The 18,142-nt window shown below is 44.8% G+C and overlaps 2 protein-coding genes across 2 annotated transcripts in view; one reads left to right on the forward strand and one right to left on the reverse strand.

Moving 5' to 3' along the window:
• Positions 1-18,142, forward strand: part of LOC128756227 (phospholipid phosphatase-related protein type 5-like) — a 137,688-nt gene that overhangs the window by 33,769 nt on the left and 85,777 nt on the right. The window lies entirely within an intron of this gene.
• The window catches only part of LOC128756225 (phospholipid phosphatase-related protein type 4), a 28,950-nt gene continuing 11,999 nt past the window's right edge, over positions 1,192-18,142 (reverse strand). The window contains exons 2-7 of the mRNA XM_053860568.1: positions 11,821-12,006; positions 9,465-9,594; positions 8,893-9,088; positions 7,253-7,310; positions 6,948-7,121; positions 1,192-6,763 (exon numbers count right to left, since the gene is read on the reverse strand). Coding sequence (XP_053716543.1) covers positions 5,144-6,763; positions 6,948-7,121; positions 7,253-7,310; positions 8,893-9,088; positions 9,465-9,594; positions 11,821-12,006 — 2,364 coding nt within the window. The 3' untranslated portion in view covers positions 1,192-5,143. The remainder of the gene's footprint in view (positions 6,764-6,947; positions 7,122-7,252; positions 7,311-8,892; positions 9,089-9,464; positions 9,595-11,820; positions 12,007-18,142) is intronic.

An 18,142-nucleotide genomic window follows, 5' to 3' on the forward strand; every position in this document is an offset into this window, starting at 1 on the left:
ACAGCGTCTGGCTCTCTATCTATTACTATAGCAAATCTTGAGACATGGCAACTTTCTCGGGGCGTGTCCTGAGAGTGACGCCACAGCCACCCATGTGACCACGAGACAGGTTTATGGCAGCTAAGAGTCTTACATATGGCTAAACCCCACTAGCAGCTAACGTCCGCAGCTAATGTCCACTAGCTTTTTTAGAGAGCAAAGAGAGTTTAGACGATTCGCTGTCACTAGCTGTGTTCATGGACTGTCTGCTTGGGTCAAGTGTGACATGTTCCATCCTCTGCAGCTGCCGCAGTGTTTTGGTGCTCACGCTTTCATCGCTGTTTTAATGCCGCTTTATTGAAATACACTGAGTCATGATGATGAAAAATGATGGAAAAAATAGCTTTGTCTTTATTATTCTATATTCACTTTATTTTGGTCGTGAGTTCGATTCCTGATGTTGAACGATAGATGTTTCTAGAGTTTGCTTCGCAAGTGTATATTGCCATCTGCGATGACATGTTTCGCCAAAGCCCTTTGTCATCAACAAGTAGACGTGGGACAGGGGGCGATAGTTTGACAATACCAGCGGCGCTGCCAAAAACTACGCAATGTTGCTTTAAGTCGCATTACAAAAGTTGGTCACGCAGCGGGGGCCAGGTCTTAAGTTTGTGGAAAGACAACATGGTGGATTGGATTTATCTACTGTGGAAATATATTAAAAAAAAACTTCAGGTCCATCACAAGTCACATTTTTTTGTCCATTTCTTCGTCTAGTTCGGAAATTCCCCCCTGCTCTCTACATCCCCATTACATCTGGACTCTGATCGGTTTACAGCAAATTTTCCAATGAGCATTTAATGCCTCAGATTCTGCCTCAAACGTATCACATCCCTTGTTCCCACATATCTGTAGTAGCGCCTCTATATTGACTTGAAATTAACTCAGTCACCAACTTACCAATGAAACATACCAGAAAGTACTTCAACATTTTCAAATACCAATGTAAAAAAAACAAAAACAAAAAAAAACACATCATAGCAACAAGTACTCAACTGTCGACTCCACTGGTCCCCGACTTGAAGACAAAAACAATTCACACCTGTCCGGGAAAGTGGAACACAGCTAGATTGCTTATTTCACTCAGGTGAGTCGGTGTAGAAGGAAGCTGATGAATTAAGCACTTTCTAATAGATTTTAGCTCACGGAAAATCCTGAGTCACGCACTTGGAAAAACAGTGTCTTAAGTGCCTCTGAATTTTACACGTACCAACCTCTGGGGAAAAGAAAAGACACTTCAACTGTCTTCAGTAGCAAACATTTATTCCAGTAATCCAAATGATTGACAATGAACAGACCGTCACCTACCCTGACCTGCGAGTCCAAGTCGAGCGTTTCCTCCTCCACTCTCAGGGTTAGTGTGTTAAAGTTTGGCTGCATAGAATCCACACAGCTGATCACAGTATCAGATAACAGTATTATCATCCATGGACGACACGAGAGGTTAACACATGCAGAGAACATCCAGTCACAGGTCTACGCTGCTACCCAAGTGTTACATCCCCGGCCTCTGAGACACACATGTAACCATAGTGAAACACAGAAATTATTCACCTCAATTTCTCTCTGTTTTATATATATATATATTATTCATCATTTTCGGTGGCAACCTGGGGGATATGAACAATGTTAAGGCTTTGCTCTAAAACAACTGAAATGCAAGTAAAATTCATGGCGTGGCCTCAATCAGGTCCATGGGACAGGCTGTATTTATAGACATGAAAGTACAGTAGAGGAGAACACATGCTGGGTAACTTGGGGGAAGACGTCTCCCTCGTGACAGTTTCAGAGCTCTGTCATTCATGAGAGACTGGAAGCAGAGCCGTTGCGGGTTCTTATTACCCCCAGGTTTTCTGCTGTTGAATTGTGACCGCAAATGAAACAAAGGACGTCTTGTGGAAAATACTGACAGTCAGCAGCACCTGAACAGAACCCAAAGCCAATAATCGCAACTTAAAGAGTCACCGACGCACCACTGGAACGATGCATAAATACGCAGTAAAAAAAAAACAACAAAAAGATCACATATCATCGACATAGTTGGCTCTGTTGAGTTAGAGCATTAAATAAATGTTAAACTATTTCTAAGTGACAAGACAGTGGTGCACAAAGCAAGAACCGGAAACAAGCCTTTGTGATGTCACAGGAGTTACAGTAGAGCCTGTCGGCCAGTGTTGGGCTGATGAGGCTTCGTGAAGCAGTGCCCTCATTTTCAGGGCTCAGTAGGTAGCGCCCATGGTCTAAAAATGGTCCGGTTTTACTCAGCTGGACTGGCTCTTAAGTCTGTGGATAGACAACATGGTGGATTGGATTTATCTACTGTAGAAATACACTATATTACCACAAGTATTTGCTCACCTGCCTTGACATTTTCTAGTCCATTTCTTCATCTAGTTCATTGACGTTTTTAAACCATAGAGCCCATGGTTTGAAAATGTTTCAGTTTCATCCAATCCCAACATTTTGGAGCAGAGCGTGTCACTTAGTGGGCTCTGAAAGTCTGGACACTGTTTCATGAAGCCTCACTAAGCCCATCACTACTGTTGGCGCACCATTACAATGCAGGTAAAAAAGCTCTTCAGCTTCAGTATCAAAGAAGAAGCAGCATTAAAGCGGTTCTCTACATTGCTTCGCTGCTGTACAGAAACTGACTGGTTTTCGAACGTAAACAAACTGCAAACGATGATGCCAACCTCTCAAAACTGCCGATAGAATGTGTCAAAACAGCTCGGCCAGAAAAATAAGTCGCTCTGTTGACCGACACGCTTTACGTGTTTTGCACTGCTGACCCTTCTTAAGAGAGAATGATCGCTTTCAGACATTTCATCCTCTGACAAGCATCAGTCGGCTGTTCCACAACCATGCAAAGTCCTTTGTTTACATGACCCTCAAAAACTTATGATGAATTGCAACCGTCGCCTCTTGATACGGAGGAGCAGTGGTTCTACTGGCAGTCTTTTCCATATACCCAAGCTTCGAGTCTAAAATCGATTGTAGCACCACAAGCATTCCAACTTCACTGTTACATTTTGGGACTTCGTTCCCTTAATGGTAGGGTTGGGGATGGTGAAAAAATGGTTTGAACAACCCTAACCCTTCGCCGAAGTCATGCCTGTGCACGACATCAATTCTGTAAGGTTTTCTCCTAACACTGAGACTGAAAGAAAGTAGAAACAGGAGGGATGGGGAAGGAGCGGAACAAGAGGCAGCAGAGCTGGATAGCCATATCCCAATCCAGTTATTTGGAACGGGTCGGTTGAATGACAGGACGACTTTTTTACAGTGCCGTACATTGCACAGGTGACTAAAGACTTTGTGTTAGGGCATGTAATAATTGGTTGCAGAGAGGAAAAACTCCGCCCCACCTTTAACTAGATCTGGACTGTTTGAATGTGAATATTGATGGGTCACGGGTTCAAATCCAATAAGAAGGGTCAGAAGGTATTTCAGGATGTAGGTTTTCATTCCACCTTCAATAGGAGGACTGGCCTTGCTTCCCAGCATGCATAACACATACCAGCTGGTTTCAGATGATTCAAAGGGGTCTGTGTTCACTAGCTGAGAAGAAAGCTTCAACAAAACAGACACCCCGCTCGGAGCAGCGTCCCGCCTCCTTACACTCGCCTGAGACCAACTCAGCCGCTGTCGTAAGCCGCTCTGGCTTCTAGCAGGGTCCATCATGAGTCATAAAACCAGCCTGAAAACAAGAACCTGATTGGGCGACGGCACTCCAATATAAAGATTGTCATCTCTCACTATGAAACACAGAAACAGATAAAAAATACAATTGAACCTTTTTTTCAACATGATATGTTCAAGAAAAGTGACCATGCAAATGTTGCTTTTATAGAGTAAATCACGTACAATAGAACGCAGGCTTGCTGTACAGATAAATTTCATTTATATTCCAGTGAAACTCTGCCTTTGGCTTTTTTTCTTTACACACGCATGACACTTTGGCAACAACTCTACGAAACAGTTGGCACCAAAACTGGAATATTTACGCCTCTATTATTTCATTTCCAGTGGCGGCGTTTGTCACCGCCGATATCCATAACGCACCATCAAATAAACACTAAACAACTCACACGTCAGATTTTACACATTTGGAAGGATATATATATATTTTTTTTTTTCTAGAAATCTGCTGGTTGATTTTGGACACTTAAAAAATGCTAGGCGGAAGACTCTGTCCAGTCTCTCCTGAAGTCATGTTGAGCGACTGAAAGGCTGGTGAACATGTATGCTAGCAATGCTACTCGTAGCACTGTATGCCATGGTGGCTACAACTAATACGATCTTCGATCAAAGAAAAATGCTTTCCCCCCCCAAAAAAAAGGTAAAATACTGAATGGAACCCTGAAGATTATCACAATTTGCTACATCATCTGTGCGTTTAAAACTATTTGTCGGATATGTTTCACCTTGCAATTGCAGATTTGAACCAGCAGGAAACCCCTAATTCAATACAAAAATTTCTGTGCTTGGTGCTGCAGACATGGACCGCAGGATATAAAGGTTCATTTACAGTCGATAGGGTTTAGTAAACACACATAGCAAGTCGTGTGTGACTTGACGTAGCTACAGAAGAATGCTAAGCACACTTATGGTACACTTGTTGACTTTGTGGCGTCTGTACAGAAAGAGACAAAAATACAAAACATAAGTCTTTTAACTATGTTATAACAATATTAGGTTTTGTAAAATATTTTTTTCTAACTGAAATGATAATTCATGTTACTCTGCGGTAGCACCCTCAAACAGACACAGTATTTACAGTAGCAGGATATGTCATTATCATTATTATTATTATTTTGGCAGCAGTTGTCCACAGTTCACAAGCCTCTGTGCTACTTTTAAAAATCCTATTTAGGGGCAGTTTTATATTTAAAATGTCTCCAGAACACGGTAGAAAAATACCCCTCCACCCCCCCAGAGGTGTTTTCAGGCGTGACCACAAAAGTACACAGTGATTTCGACAACAAAGGTTGTGCTTCAGTGCTAACACATACAAAAGTCTCATGCTGCATAAAACTCCGGAGTACGATAAATGCAGAATCTTTTCACACATCGAGGGGGTCGCAGTCAGCAGTTTCTGGTCCCGTTATTCCTTGAAAGTAGGCGTGATGGACGTCCCCTTGTAGAACACGTTGCGGGTCACGTCGGGGCTGTTCGCTCTCTCCGGGATCAGAATGTGGTTGCCTTTCCTCCGCAGTGTAGATTCGCGACTGGAGGAGACGGAGGGTGTTTCTGAGGAGCCGTCTCGACTTGGTGCTGCGCTTCCAGACCCACCGCCGTCGCCCGGCGTGACCCTGATGGTGGAGAAGCCCGGAGGATGCAGCTTGTGCTCGGACTGACCAGTGTTCTGGGTGTGAACCGTGACGATGGGCGGCGTGCTGACCGTGGCGGTGGTGGTGACGATGTGATTGGCGTGCTTTCTCTCGATAGATCCTTCGCGTTTCGGATCGGCGCCTTCCGAGTCTCTGTTGAGATCGTTCACTTCGAACGACTGCCTGAAACCTGGAGCTGCTCCTCCGGCACCAGGAGCGCCGCTGCCATGGTCCAGGGACCGCCATCGCCATGACCCGCTTCCGTCCGTGGACGGAGCTTGAATGACCGGCCGGTTGTTCTCCGGATGTGCTTCTATCCGGACGATCGCCCCAGTGCTTCCTGAAATGCTGCCAGTGGTGCTGCCCAGCGAGCTCGGGCCAGTCGTGCTTTCCTGGGTGGTCTGCGCTCTGAAGCGAGAGGAACTTTGGCAACTCCCAGTATTGCTGCAGCCAATGCTGCTCTCATCTAGACTCTTGGAATGGGTCTGAAGTAGCCCCTGCTGCTTGGACAACGCGATGACTTGCATGAGTCGTGGCTGTTCGGCTTCAGCGGTCTTCTCCACCGCTCTCTGCCAGTTAGCCTGGACTGCAGGGTTGACAGCAGACTCCTCACCGTCGCCCCCTCCTGGCATCCTCTGAGAGCTTGCGTTGTAGTTCTCATGAGCTTCCTCCGGTATATGGACCAGCTGTGAGGACCCAGGTCTGGACTGCATAGAGATCCTCGCTCCCCCGGTGATGCCGCTGCAGTTGCTTGGCAGGGTGGTGCTGGCTCCAGTGGGCAGTTTGGACATGTACGCATGGGCGTCAAAATTTCCGTTCAAACCCATTGCGGATGGCTCGGATCTGGAGCGGAGCTCCATGCTGCCGTGGTGGTGAGGATGCTGGACAGGCTGGCCGGTGGGTGAGTCAAGATTTGAGGCGTATGAATTTGGGACTTGCAGCGAGCATTTGTGGTTTTTACTTTTCCACTGAGACAAAAGCTGTTTGGAGCGGCTGGAGTCCAGGGAGGCGTGGTGGAGGGTGGCGGCGTGACGCCTGGCCGCCTCTTCGTACGCCGCCATCGCCTGCGGCGTATGCACCCGGGGAAGGGTGTGGCTGAATGTCAGCGCGTCTTCCTTGATTCGAGGGCTATGAGGCGAGAGCATGTCCACGTCCCCGCTGGGGTGTTTCATGCCCTCCTCAGACCTCTGCTGCTGTAGGGTCCGGTGGAGAAGACCTTCGGAGTGGGACGTGGGGATGCCGACCTCGCCGGCCAAGCTGGCTTTCATCTGCAGGTGGTGAAGTACCGCCTCCTGACTGATGTGTGGCAAAGAGCAAGGGGGGTGCTGCAGAGGTGGGCGGGGGAGGGTGACGGGGGACTCACTTGGCTGGAAGTTCCCAACAGCATACAGACCCTGAGACAGAGAGAGCACACAAAACCAAGCTCATAGCATCGGTGAGAACCAGAGGAGGGAACTTGAGCCATATCAGGTCTTTCTCATACCCTCTCTAGTCTATTCAAGAGTAAAACAGCTCAAAATGACTAGGCCAACTCATGACTTTGATTCTATACGTGACACCTCAAACAAGACTTTATACCAAGTAGACAGCGATGGCTCCGCCCAGAAGAAAGCCCAGGTAGACGTCGACGGCGTGGTTCTTGTACTGAATGATCCGGGTCAGCCCGCAGATGATGGCACAGATGATGAAGGAGAAGACCAGCAGGGGCTTCAGCAGCTTGGACGAGTCGGTCAGAGTGCTGTTGAAGTACATCTGCGGAAGCATGAACGGGACATAGATCCATCGCTCAATTCACCATGATTCATGAGCAGTAATCTCATGTGAGCAGAGTAGAACTTTTTATTAATCCCGCTGTCTTGGGACGAGCCGTCACATTCACTCACCGACACATACACGGCAGCAAAGGACGCGAGAGTGGCGTGCTGGGACGGGAAGGACTTCCTGAAAGAGAAAATAGCCACCATCACTGACAACACAAGGCAACTGTAATACTTTCAATTCACTTATATTGAACTGCAGAGACCAATGATGCCGTCTGATACCACAGAAATGTGCAACAAGAAGCATTAAAATTCAGAGGCAAATATACGTCACTGAAGGCTAGTGACATATGTAAATACTATATTTTTAATGGAGAACTATGATGTAATTTTTTGAGTTAGGAGTGAACTGTTGATGTTTTTTTGCCATTTAATTTGGTCCGTCTCTTCACGTGTCCGGCTGGAATTCTCAGTTCCTCAGTTGCTCAGTTCCGTGAGCAACTGACTTCAGACATTATGATATTTCTTGCAGGATTTTTCCGTAACAAACCAGCCAAAAACCGTGGATGTGTTATGTGTTATCCGTTTGTTTCCATGTTTCCACTACGTTTAAATATGATCACGTGAGGGTTCATCTTTAAAAAGAGACCATTTTTTTCAGAGACCGTCGACCGTCAAAGTGAATAATTGTAAATATTTCTATCTATCTATCTATGTTTACAGGCATCTAATACTATAATTTAAATATTTTCACAGAATATCTTCACTCTCTTAGGGTCTAATCTTGTTCTCTTCATTTCATTATTATTATTCATTTATTTTACTATTGGTTTTTCAAGTTCTCCCATACTTTAATGGCTTTATTTTATTCAATAATCTAATCTATTTCTGGTTGTGCCAGTCAGTTTCAGAACGTTGCTGCCACCTGCTGTTACTTTGAGCTCATTTAAGTCTGACCATTGTTCATATAAATTTTTCAAATGGTTAAAAAAAACTTCTTATTTACCTGGATAAAGTAAATATAGGACAACAATATGGGTGGATGGACATCTGCGCTCTCTGGGTCACGTTTTAGTAACTTCTAAAAAATGGAAGTTTGGGAATTTTGTCAGTATTTTCCCAGGACGCTACGTCCCTCGCGCTCACACATCGGGTGACTTCCACTAACACACCCCAAATGAGTCGCTCTCTGACAGTCAGGTCAGGAGGCGTCGTCACTTCCAGTCCTACCTGACAAAATGTTCACTTTCATTTTGTCGCTTTCCCACCTTCCTGTCCCTCACTGCCACAGTTCTGCTTTGGCAACATTTTGTCTTTTGCTGTTTCTCTTATCTCTTGGGCAAATTTACTGCTGTAAAACATTCTTTCATCCTGCGCAGGGAACGAGACTGGAGCTCAAGCGCTGGAGCTAAAATCTGCCGGCGAGAGTTGAGGCAGCGTTTCTGCCAGAAGCTGGAGGTTAAATTTAGCCTTGCAAAGTCTGCAGCGAAAGCTCCGTGTGTCCTAAATAAACGGGGTCAACGGTCCCAACATTGTCTGTATCAGTAATGACAGTAACAATAACAGATGAACAATTTACTGACGACAATGACATCATGTAACATTTACTAGAAGAATCTGTTGCTGCGAAAATAGTTTAGCATTGTTCAACTTCAGGCGCGACAAATGAAAGGCGGTAAAAAAGATATTTGACATTATATTCGATGTATTGATCAACTGTCGATCCTGTATTTTATTAAGATGCAATGTAGAGGTGGACCCACCTCCCCTGGTTGATGGCTGCTGGATTAGCCCCGGAGCAAATGTCATCGATCACGTACGGGTTCTTCTCACAGCTCACGTTGAGCGTGGTGTAGTTAGGTTTGCACACCGTCAGGAAGTAGGGAGTCGGGTATCCGGTCATCAGTTGAAGGATGTCAGTGATGAGCGCCGTGGCACAAAGTCCAAACACATGAACACCTGAGGACCACAAACACAACCAAGAGTTTCTCTTCAGAATCCAACAGACTCCTGAGATTCGTGATGGGTAGATCAGGTATCATGAAACAGTATTGCAAGGATGATGAAACAGTGTCCTGATTTTCAGAGGACACTCGATGGCGCTCTTGGTTTAGAAATGATGTGAGGTTTCATTGAATTTCCTGACTTGTTTAAGTCCAAACGTTTTACAGCAGACAGCGTCATCTGGTGGGCTCTGAAAATAAGGACACTGTTTCATGAAACCTCATCAACCCTTCAACACGGTGTCATGAAACCTCATCTACCCTTCACTAGTGAAGAGTTTAGCAGAGTTAAGAAGCTTTTATTCTGAAGGATTATTTCATAGGATTCGCACCAACAAAGCGGACGGCTCTGCGTATGAAAGAGTTGAAGTTGCAGCCCGCTGCATTGATGTTGGCTTCGGCGCCGGCACCGCCCTTCCTCCTGGACAGGCAGCAGAACAGTATGGCCTCTCCGATCATTATCTGCCACAGAAACAAACCATCAGCGCGCTCATAAATAACCGACCGCTTATGACTTGAGAGTCAGACACGGAGGAGAAGTTTCACCAATCAATTAGGCCAATTGCTCATGGGGTACTCACTTGTGAGTCATTCGGTAGCTTGTGTTTGATACCAGGAAAGGCCATAAAGTGCAGCGGTATTAAACAAGACACTATCATTCAAAATAACTGTTCTGAGCCTGGACGGATCACTGAGCCTCCGTCAGTGTAGTAGCAGCAAGTTAAAGTGGGCATCTCTCTTCTATCTGTGCAAGAAGATCTGCCCCCGGTCATCACTCTGTCCATTTGATGGAGTCGAAAGTGGATCATGTGGCGAGCTGCGGCAGCCAGATCAACCTCGAGTCGCTGAGACATGACACGCTGAACTGACTCAGGTCAGGATAAGAAAGATTAGAGAACAACATAATAAAGGCCGGACTATTGAGGCGGCTCACTCAGACTTTTGTTTTCTCCTCATAATGCAGGGAGTTTCTATGGCAACAGAATGTTTCGTTTGTTGGATCACAATTGAAGTAAACATGATGTACATGATTGGAGCGATGTAAATAAAATAAAAATAAATATAAACAAAATGTATGTAAATTGTTACATTGTTAAGATCTGAATTTGCATTGCTCGAAATGTGGTGTTAAAAGTAAGTGTCCTTTGATGTGTGCTTTGATACGTGAAATACTTTGATCATTTTGGGTCATGATGGTCATGTTGCCTCATTTCAAGAATGTTGTGGTTATGACCAGTCGACTAAAGAACCTGCCTGCGACTAACTTTCTAGTTGATTATAGTCGAATGTGTTGACTGCTGTGCTCAGGCTGCAGTAGGCGATATGGACCAAAAAGGCTAAACACGATAAATGCCGATGATGATAATTATCATGATAAATACATGTTCATTCTATTCCATGTGTTGGACACTACAGTCTCTTGAAACTGTTTTATGATGAAACGTATTAGTGGAGTTTGTCTCCAACATCATGATTTGTTTACGTTGAAATATAATAGTGAACTAAGTGTAGAGATGAGAAATCCAATGTTTCACGTCTCTGGTAGAAGCCGCTGGTGTCTGACAGACTGCTCTGCCAGCTTTATTCAGGGGTTAAATTGAGCCGTCTGTCTGCTGTGTCTCATGTCTCTGAACAGTTGACTTGAACTATGGAGCAGTCTGGACACATTTCCGAGATGCTATTGAAGAAATATTAGAAATCATGTGAATAAATGATCATTTAGTCTCTTTCCTAAAATGGTTGTTTTTCAATGCCTTATTGAAGATGTCACGAATACTTTGACGTTTTATTTCATGTTGATGGTTCCTAACTGATGCCGGTTATAGCATTAGCGCTGCCTGTGAGAGTGTGTCCATGATCAGTGAACCCAATACCCAACTATTTTCACTGCAGTGTTTCACCGAGGCGTCAGCGCAGCAGGAGACCTGCATGTGTTGATGTGAACCAAGGCAGGCGACCGCGTCAGAGAACCTATGAGGACCACTCCATCTAATAAAATAAACACTGATCCAGAGACTCAGAGTCGACCAGTGTCAGTATCAAAGGTTCCCTGTATTAAAAACAAGTGTAAAACTATGATCGTGAACCAAAGTCCACCACACTCTCCTCAACTGTCACACGCCAGTGTCGGCTGTCGAACGCTGCGGAGCTGGAGAGCGCGGCGTCTTGTCAGGTTCACGTATACAAGTCCAATGCAGCGATTGAGCCGTGTGTTTATTGAATTTATCGTGAGATGCAGAATTCTCATCGCAGAGACTGTGTTTGGTGGTATATCGTGTACAATAAGTTATCGCCCATCCCAAGGCTTCAGGTTTTTTTCTGAAGGGTAACTATACTTACATCAGAGCACAAAATACACTCATGGGAAGCACAACTTTGGATAAAGGTGCTACTTCGCTTCATGGTAAGTTAGCTGATCTTGAGAAAGATAACATGATTTGTGAAGGAGCCATTGAATATAGGCTCAATTAGAAAACAAAACAAACATTTATAACCATAAAAACATTTGCAACAAAGAGGAACTCATTTAAATGGGATGTAAAATCTGTTCAGGTCCGTCCACACCATTTCCTGACACATTTGTTATCAATAGCTCTGTTAACCAGTGTAGTATTTCAATACCAACATATTTCAATATCCCTTTTCAACCAACCAAACCATGACTCCTGGGTCCCTCTTGGCGCCTACCGTAATGGCGGGTCCAGCGAAAGCCAGACTCAGCAACATGAGCAGGGGAATGACCTCGTGGTTGGGGTCGATGTAGGGCAGGCTCAAGGTCCGGTCGTGACAGTTGAAGCCTGACTTCACAGGCTTGAACACGTCTGTCCACTCCAGGAAATAGAGGCTGACCACAGACGACACCAGGATGGGCAGCTACGGAACATAAACAGGAGACGACACGTCAAGGGGAATGAACAGCAAAGTAATTCATCAGCGCAAATGTCCTCATAACCTCACGGTTCAATGAGCTTTCAACGCGATAAAGAGTAAAGAGGCGTGGAAACTAGATTTGATGGCCAGAGGGAGAGTGACGGGCGTGAATTACTCTCAATCCTCACACGCTTGTTACAGTCATCTCAGGCTACGGAAACTGAAAGTTCACTCTCAGCCATGCAATCATAGGCGTCGCCTAAAGCTGGTGCTTGAACAAAATTGCTTTCGTGGCGCTTGCATTTCAGATGAGCTCGGTGGGATTTCTTTCATTATTAATGGATCTGCTTGTTTTCCTGTCCATTATCGCAGAAATCTCCTCCATTAAAGCTCCTGAAGAGTAAAGCAGCTGAGTGGCAGATTCTGCTCTTTGAATTGTTCCATACTGAACAATTCTGTGCTGCACTTATGGCAAGATCCAAAACATTAGTTTATGCATCAATACTTTCACCATAAAATATTCAATTCCTCCATGCAAATGGCCCATGTGGCTCTCCAGAACCCTCAGCACGCATACACTTACCTGTCCGTCCCCACTGCTAAAACCCCAAGCCCTGCTCTGATGGCATCAGTGTCTGTCATCTGAAGATCCTTCGAGCAGATCCCAAGACATGCCATGGTTCTGCATCTGCCCCAGCAAACCTTCTCAGATGGACATGCCCGCACCACCAATGAGAGGTAGCCAGGTGGTCATTCAACTGTTCCTTTAGGCTACAAACCTTATTTTTCACAGAGGGAGCCATTTAGCTTTATAGCATTGTGGCGCTGATGGTGCTGAAATACACCATACTGCATCATTATACCCCCAGCGTACTTGTCAAGTCATCAGTTCTGGAGATATATACCCCATTTTTGCCCTCCTATATTAGTATTTTCCTTTAGTTATAATGATAATAGCGGTAAGGGTTTTTGTCCCAGGTGGCTTGAGTTTTTTTTTTTTTTTTTTTTTTTTTTTAACTCGGATGGAGGAACGGCGTCCAAAATATCTTTTTGACCAATGAAGTAGATGTACAAAAAGATGTGAGATGAACACACATTAACAAGCGTAACATTAGCTTCATCGCCTTGTTTCTCTGTCAGTAGGTGGAGTCAGGAAGTCAGAAAAGACACGGACCTCCATCACAGCTTGTGGTGTTACACACGTTGTACAGTCAAAGGTAGAGGGTTTCCATGTTTATTTTACAAGAAATAAGTGGACACATAGCACATTCTATGGACTGTCTTCGATTCATCCGCACTAGTCTCACAGCAAGTGGAAGAAAATGGCAGAGAATTCTGACAAACAAGTGATTTGAATCAGTGAAATACAGATCCACAAGTCTAAATAATGAATGACTAGTCTGGTCACATCCATTAAGTGAAGAGACTTCAGTGCCTTTCCTCCTCGCAGTTCTCCACATGGAGACAAATGAAGGAGACGGCAAAGCATGAGCCTCGTGCTACATTAGCACCTGGATGTGGGAACAGAGACGTTAGCATGGTGTGGCTACGAGTCACACTTGACTAGAGTCAAGACCCCCTCTGCAGCGATGAGATCACTCTCAGCGCTCCGCTTCAAAGAACCCCGCGTCAGTGATGGCGATCCAACACGAGCTCTTAGGCGCTCAGAAGCAACGCTAAATAAAAAATGGCCACACATTCTGTCGCCACCGTCGCAATGAATTTTTATTTTAGTGACTTGAGTGTAAGCTGTATTTTATTAAAAGCATAGTTCTGAATGAAGTCCTGAATGAAATCCTTTAAAATTTTTAACAACAAAAACGTGATCATCAAGTCCCTGTCGCAGGATCACCAGCAGGTTAAGTTCAGAATAAGAATCCTCTTTGGTACAGGAATGAAAATTATGCTAAATTCTACCGTCATTTATTTAATGTAATTATTTACTAGCATGTGCTTTACCGCTTAGAGTTTAGCATCCTTCAGTAGCAACAGTTGCCTTTGCAGAGGTCAGCAGTTCAGCGCCTTGGTTGCAGACCAGGAGTAGAACTCAGCTGGATGAAGAGTAATTCAGATGCATGTGGGAGGTAAACAAGTGTCGACTGATAGCTGTAATCTGGACACATGAATCAGAAGTCGGGTGTCAGGGATTGAAGTAGTAAGGAGCGCTCCATTTCCTCCAACTCTCCTCTGCAGTTTGCTTGTGTCATAATTCCTATGAAAATGTTTTCTAACAACCCTTAAGGCTCTGTGGTGTCCCATTTAAGCGGATCAAGGAGGCGCGAGGTGTGTGCGTAGGCAGAAAGCTGATGTGTAAATGCAGGGAGTGAAGTGTCCACAGAGGAGCACAGCGAGCTGCGTCAGGAGTCTGAACCCAGCCCAGGGGCATCATCAGCCTCCTCCTGCAACTTAATGCCCTGAATCACACCAACTCGGTGGCGAGCGCGCTAATGCCAAGAAGAGCAGCGCTGCGGTTTAACGCTTTCCTGTTGACAGGAGACGACACCTCGCGCAACGTCCTTTTCTTCCGCCTCGAAACCCAACGAAACCTTTTTGAGGGGGGGTCAGCCTCCTCGCATGCTTTTATGCTAGTGGTGCTGATGCATGTGGCTGCTTGGCTATAGGTCACATCTGCCCGCTGAACAATCTTAACGTCAGAACATTAGGAACACGGCTTCAAACTACAGATGCTATACAACCAGCTAGCTACATTCTCATTGAAGCTCATAGTGTTTTGAATACGTTTTTAGTTTGATCTTTTCTTTTAATAATTGGCAGCAAAAATCCTGACCATTTGAAATATTTTGAAAAGCAATATTTAGAGAGCAAACTATAAAAACAACATACATACAGAGTCCTGGTTTTCTCTCAGGATACGGATGAGTCTGACAGGTATCTCTCGCTCTGCATTTTAGAACGAGGGATCAGGTGCCGGTGCCAGAGGCCGGTTATGTAACGCCATGAATTCCGTGAGTTTCCTCGATGTAAATGCTGAGTGGTCAGGGTGGACTGTGGTCCCTCCTCGACTTATTTTAGCTTTACATGACTTGCATATTGTGGTCTTTTGCAACTAACTCCACACATGCCAAGCTGGAGGGGCATCCTTAACTGAAGAAGGTGAGAAAGTGGACACCTGTTTTTCAGCAGAGCGCCCTAAATGTCCTATCATTAGTTTCTGTATATAGTGCCATAATTGTAGTGCCAATATTGGTTTTCAAGAAAGGGGATTTCTGCCTGGTAATTTTGAAATTTGCCAAACTGTCATACATTTGTGGACCTGTGGCTTAGCCATGGCGGGCACCATGTTTTTTTATCGGGCAAAATCTTGCGGTTATCAACATCTCTGATACCAGATTTGATTTGGTCGCATTTGACTGGTCGACACGGCATGGAAGAGCGTTGTTGCTGATGCCATGTCTGGCGGTCTTGATGGGGAGAAAGCACAAGTAAGTGCGGCACGCCGGCTTCCTTTTGTTCATTCCCCAGTGTTACAAATGAGATGCCTTGATGCCGAGTGAACCCTTCTGTCAGCGAGCGAAGATAGGTTGAAGCTGCGGTCGGCGTTGGGAGATCAGGAATCCACGTGGCAAAATGGAGGCCAGCAAAATGACCAAGTTCATTTTTTATTGTCATTCAGTCAAATGACTTATTGTGAATCGTGACAGGCCTACTCATGTGTTTCTGTCTCTTCTTTAATAAAAGACTTGTTTTAACTTTAAAACCTGGCGCACCCTAAATTGTCCAACCCCCAGTCATGGTCGGCAAGGGCAAAAAAATCAGGGCAAAAACTGTCCCATTCTTGTGTGTAGCTGGCTTAAGTCTTGCCTCATAGCTAAAAATTATTTTCAGTTTCTTGCTCAGTGGAGGCAACCTTGAGAAAAATGTCAGTTAACTTGTGAATATATGGAGCAGCATCACGTCCCAGCAGCATCAGATGTTGATCTTATTGTAAATACAATACATTTCTAGTCTTTTTTGCAAGTAAAGGGGTAAAAAAAAACATATTGTATGAACAATCGGAGGAGTAACAAAGAGCGTCTGTTGAATCCGCTCCACGTTAAATCAACAAACACCTGGTCGATCCAGCCGCACGCAGGATGCTGATGCTGATGCTGACAGCATCTCACGAAGCGCCCCGCCGAGCTCCGCGCCATCCTCCGCCCCTCCCCCAACGTTCTCAGGTCCCAGCACCCGCCTCTGAGAGGCAGCAAAATCTCGGCTTGTTGAAATGAGGTCAGTGAAGTCAGAGCTTCTCTGGTGAAGACGGACTGCATCAATGTAAATCACTTCACAGTGGTAGTTAGTAACGCTGGCGGTGCCACGAGGGGAACACAAAAGTCTGAGAAAATCCACGTTATTGCGCTCCATTCCAATTAGGCCATTTAAATACTGGATTATTCTTCATTGGGATTAGCCACGGCACGCCACTTTCACATTTATGTGCCAGCGGAATAAGAAATTGTTGTTATGGTTACATTTTAATGTGGGACACCACGGATTGTAAATAGGAAATACAGATGTTACGTAACTATAGATCTGCTTTGATATTGACTCATATATTTTCTGGGTTAATCCAGTATACATTCCTCTATCTGTTCATTCCTTCCTGCTGAAGTGGTGTCAGATGGATGGGACTCTCCCGGATACTTGAGGCAACAGATGAGGGACAGGAACGTACATCACTCACACCTGTGGAGTCGCAATTACCCTCCATATTTTTGGCCTGTAGGGGGAAACCCACGCAGGCACGGGGAGAACAAGGGACCCTGACACTTAGAAGGAGAAGGATTCCACTTGCCTTAGCTTTTCAGCAAGTTGTCACGACACTCCTCACCATCGTCTGTCAACAGACTTCAATGCCGAGGCAGAAATCAATAGAAGGTGCATCCTTAATAATAACAATAAAAATGTGTTTTTTTCAGACGCACCGCAGGCAAGCGCCTCAAGGACACTGTACAGAGTTTAAAAGAGCAGACTAAAAAAAACAAAAAACAAAAAATAGAGGAGAAACTGAATAGAATGGGAGAGAGTTTGTGTTTCTGAAGGCCGATGGCAGTGCATTCTAGACTTTAGGAGCAGAGGGACCAAGCGCTCTGCTTCTCATGCTGCTGAGATGGGTGGGCGGGGTGGAGAGGTGGAGAGGGAAGCAGGGGACCTCAGGGAGCAGGAAGGGGAAATGATGCTAAGAAGGTCAGACAGATTGAGGTGGGAGGGCCCAGTTGGAGGACGGGAGAGATATGATGCGGAGAAAGGGTTCTTCTGATGACAATGTTTGAATGACAATGGGTACCGACTGTTAGGCCAAGTTTCCAGGTACAGCTGACTGAGTCTCTACAATCAACCTGCCACTGCCTAAATGTTAATTACCGATTGTTTTTTTTTCATTTTTTCCCCACAACTAAACTACACACAAAAGTTAATTAAACCCTAACCCTAACGCTTTAAATAACAATAATACTGAACAACATGTGTAGAAAAGATGGCAACTTTTAGGGCAAGATCAATAACAAGAAATACAAAAGGCAAAGTGTTTCATATAAAATACTATTTACTGCTATGAAAAACTTTTATTCCTTTTTCAGTGGACAATGAACAGCTCAAGCTGGCAATGTTAACTTGTCTCATCTTTTGTTAAATACTGGAATGTTGCCATATAACCTGACTGGCCGCTCCTCTTTTCATCGACTTCATCAACTGGGAATGAGTATCTGGGGTCCAGGTGTGCTATTAGCTGCTGACAGCTCTGTTCTTCGACCACAGAGCTCCGTTGCTCGTCCAAAACAATAAACTCCATTAACATTGTGGTTTTGCGTGCGGTTCGCTCTGGTTAGCTTTGGTTTTTCAGCCTCTTGGTAGCGCTCGAATTTGGTGCAGTGACTTGACACAAAGCATCTTGTTTTACCGCGGAGTCTAACTCCTTGGCTGTCCATGTTGGAACTGCAATTCAGTTGTCATTTTCCTTGATGGAGAAGTATTGCTGAATGATGTCTGCAGCTTCAGGTCTGTCGCAGTGTGAAATGCCTGTTTTGATTAATAATCTTTCCATTGTGATGTGATTTTTTTTTTAGGGGTAATACGATTTCTCATCATGCATGAATATAAATAGAATCTATTTTTAAAAATCAATTATAAAATTAATTTA

The sequence above is a fragment of the Synchiropus splendidus genome, chromosome 3 (genome assembly GCF_027744825.2).
Source record: "Synchiropus splendidus isolate RoL2022-P1 chromosome 3, RoL_Sspl_1.0, whole genome shotgun sequence".
Lineage (NCBI taxonomy): Eukaryota > Metazoa > Chordata > Actinopteri > Syngnathiformes > Callionymidae > Synchiropus > Synchiropus splendidus.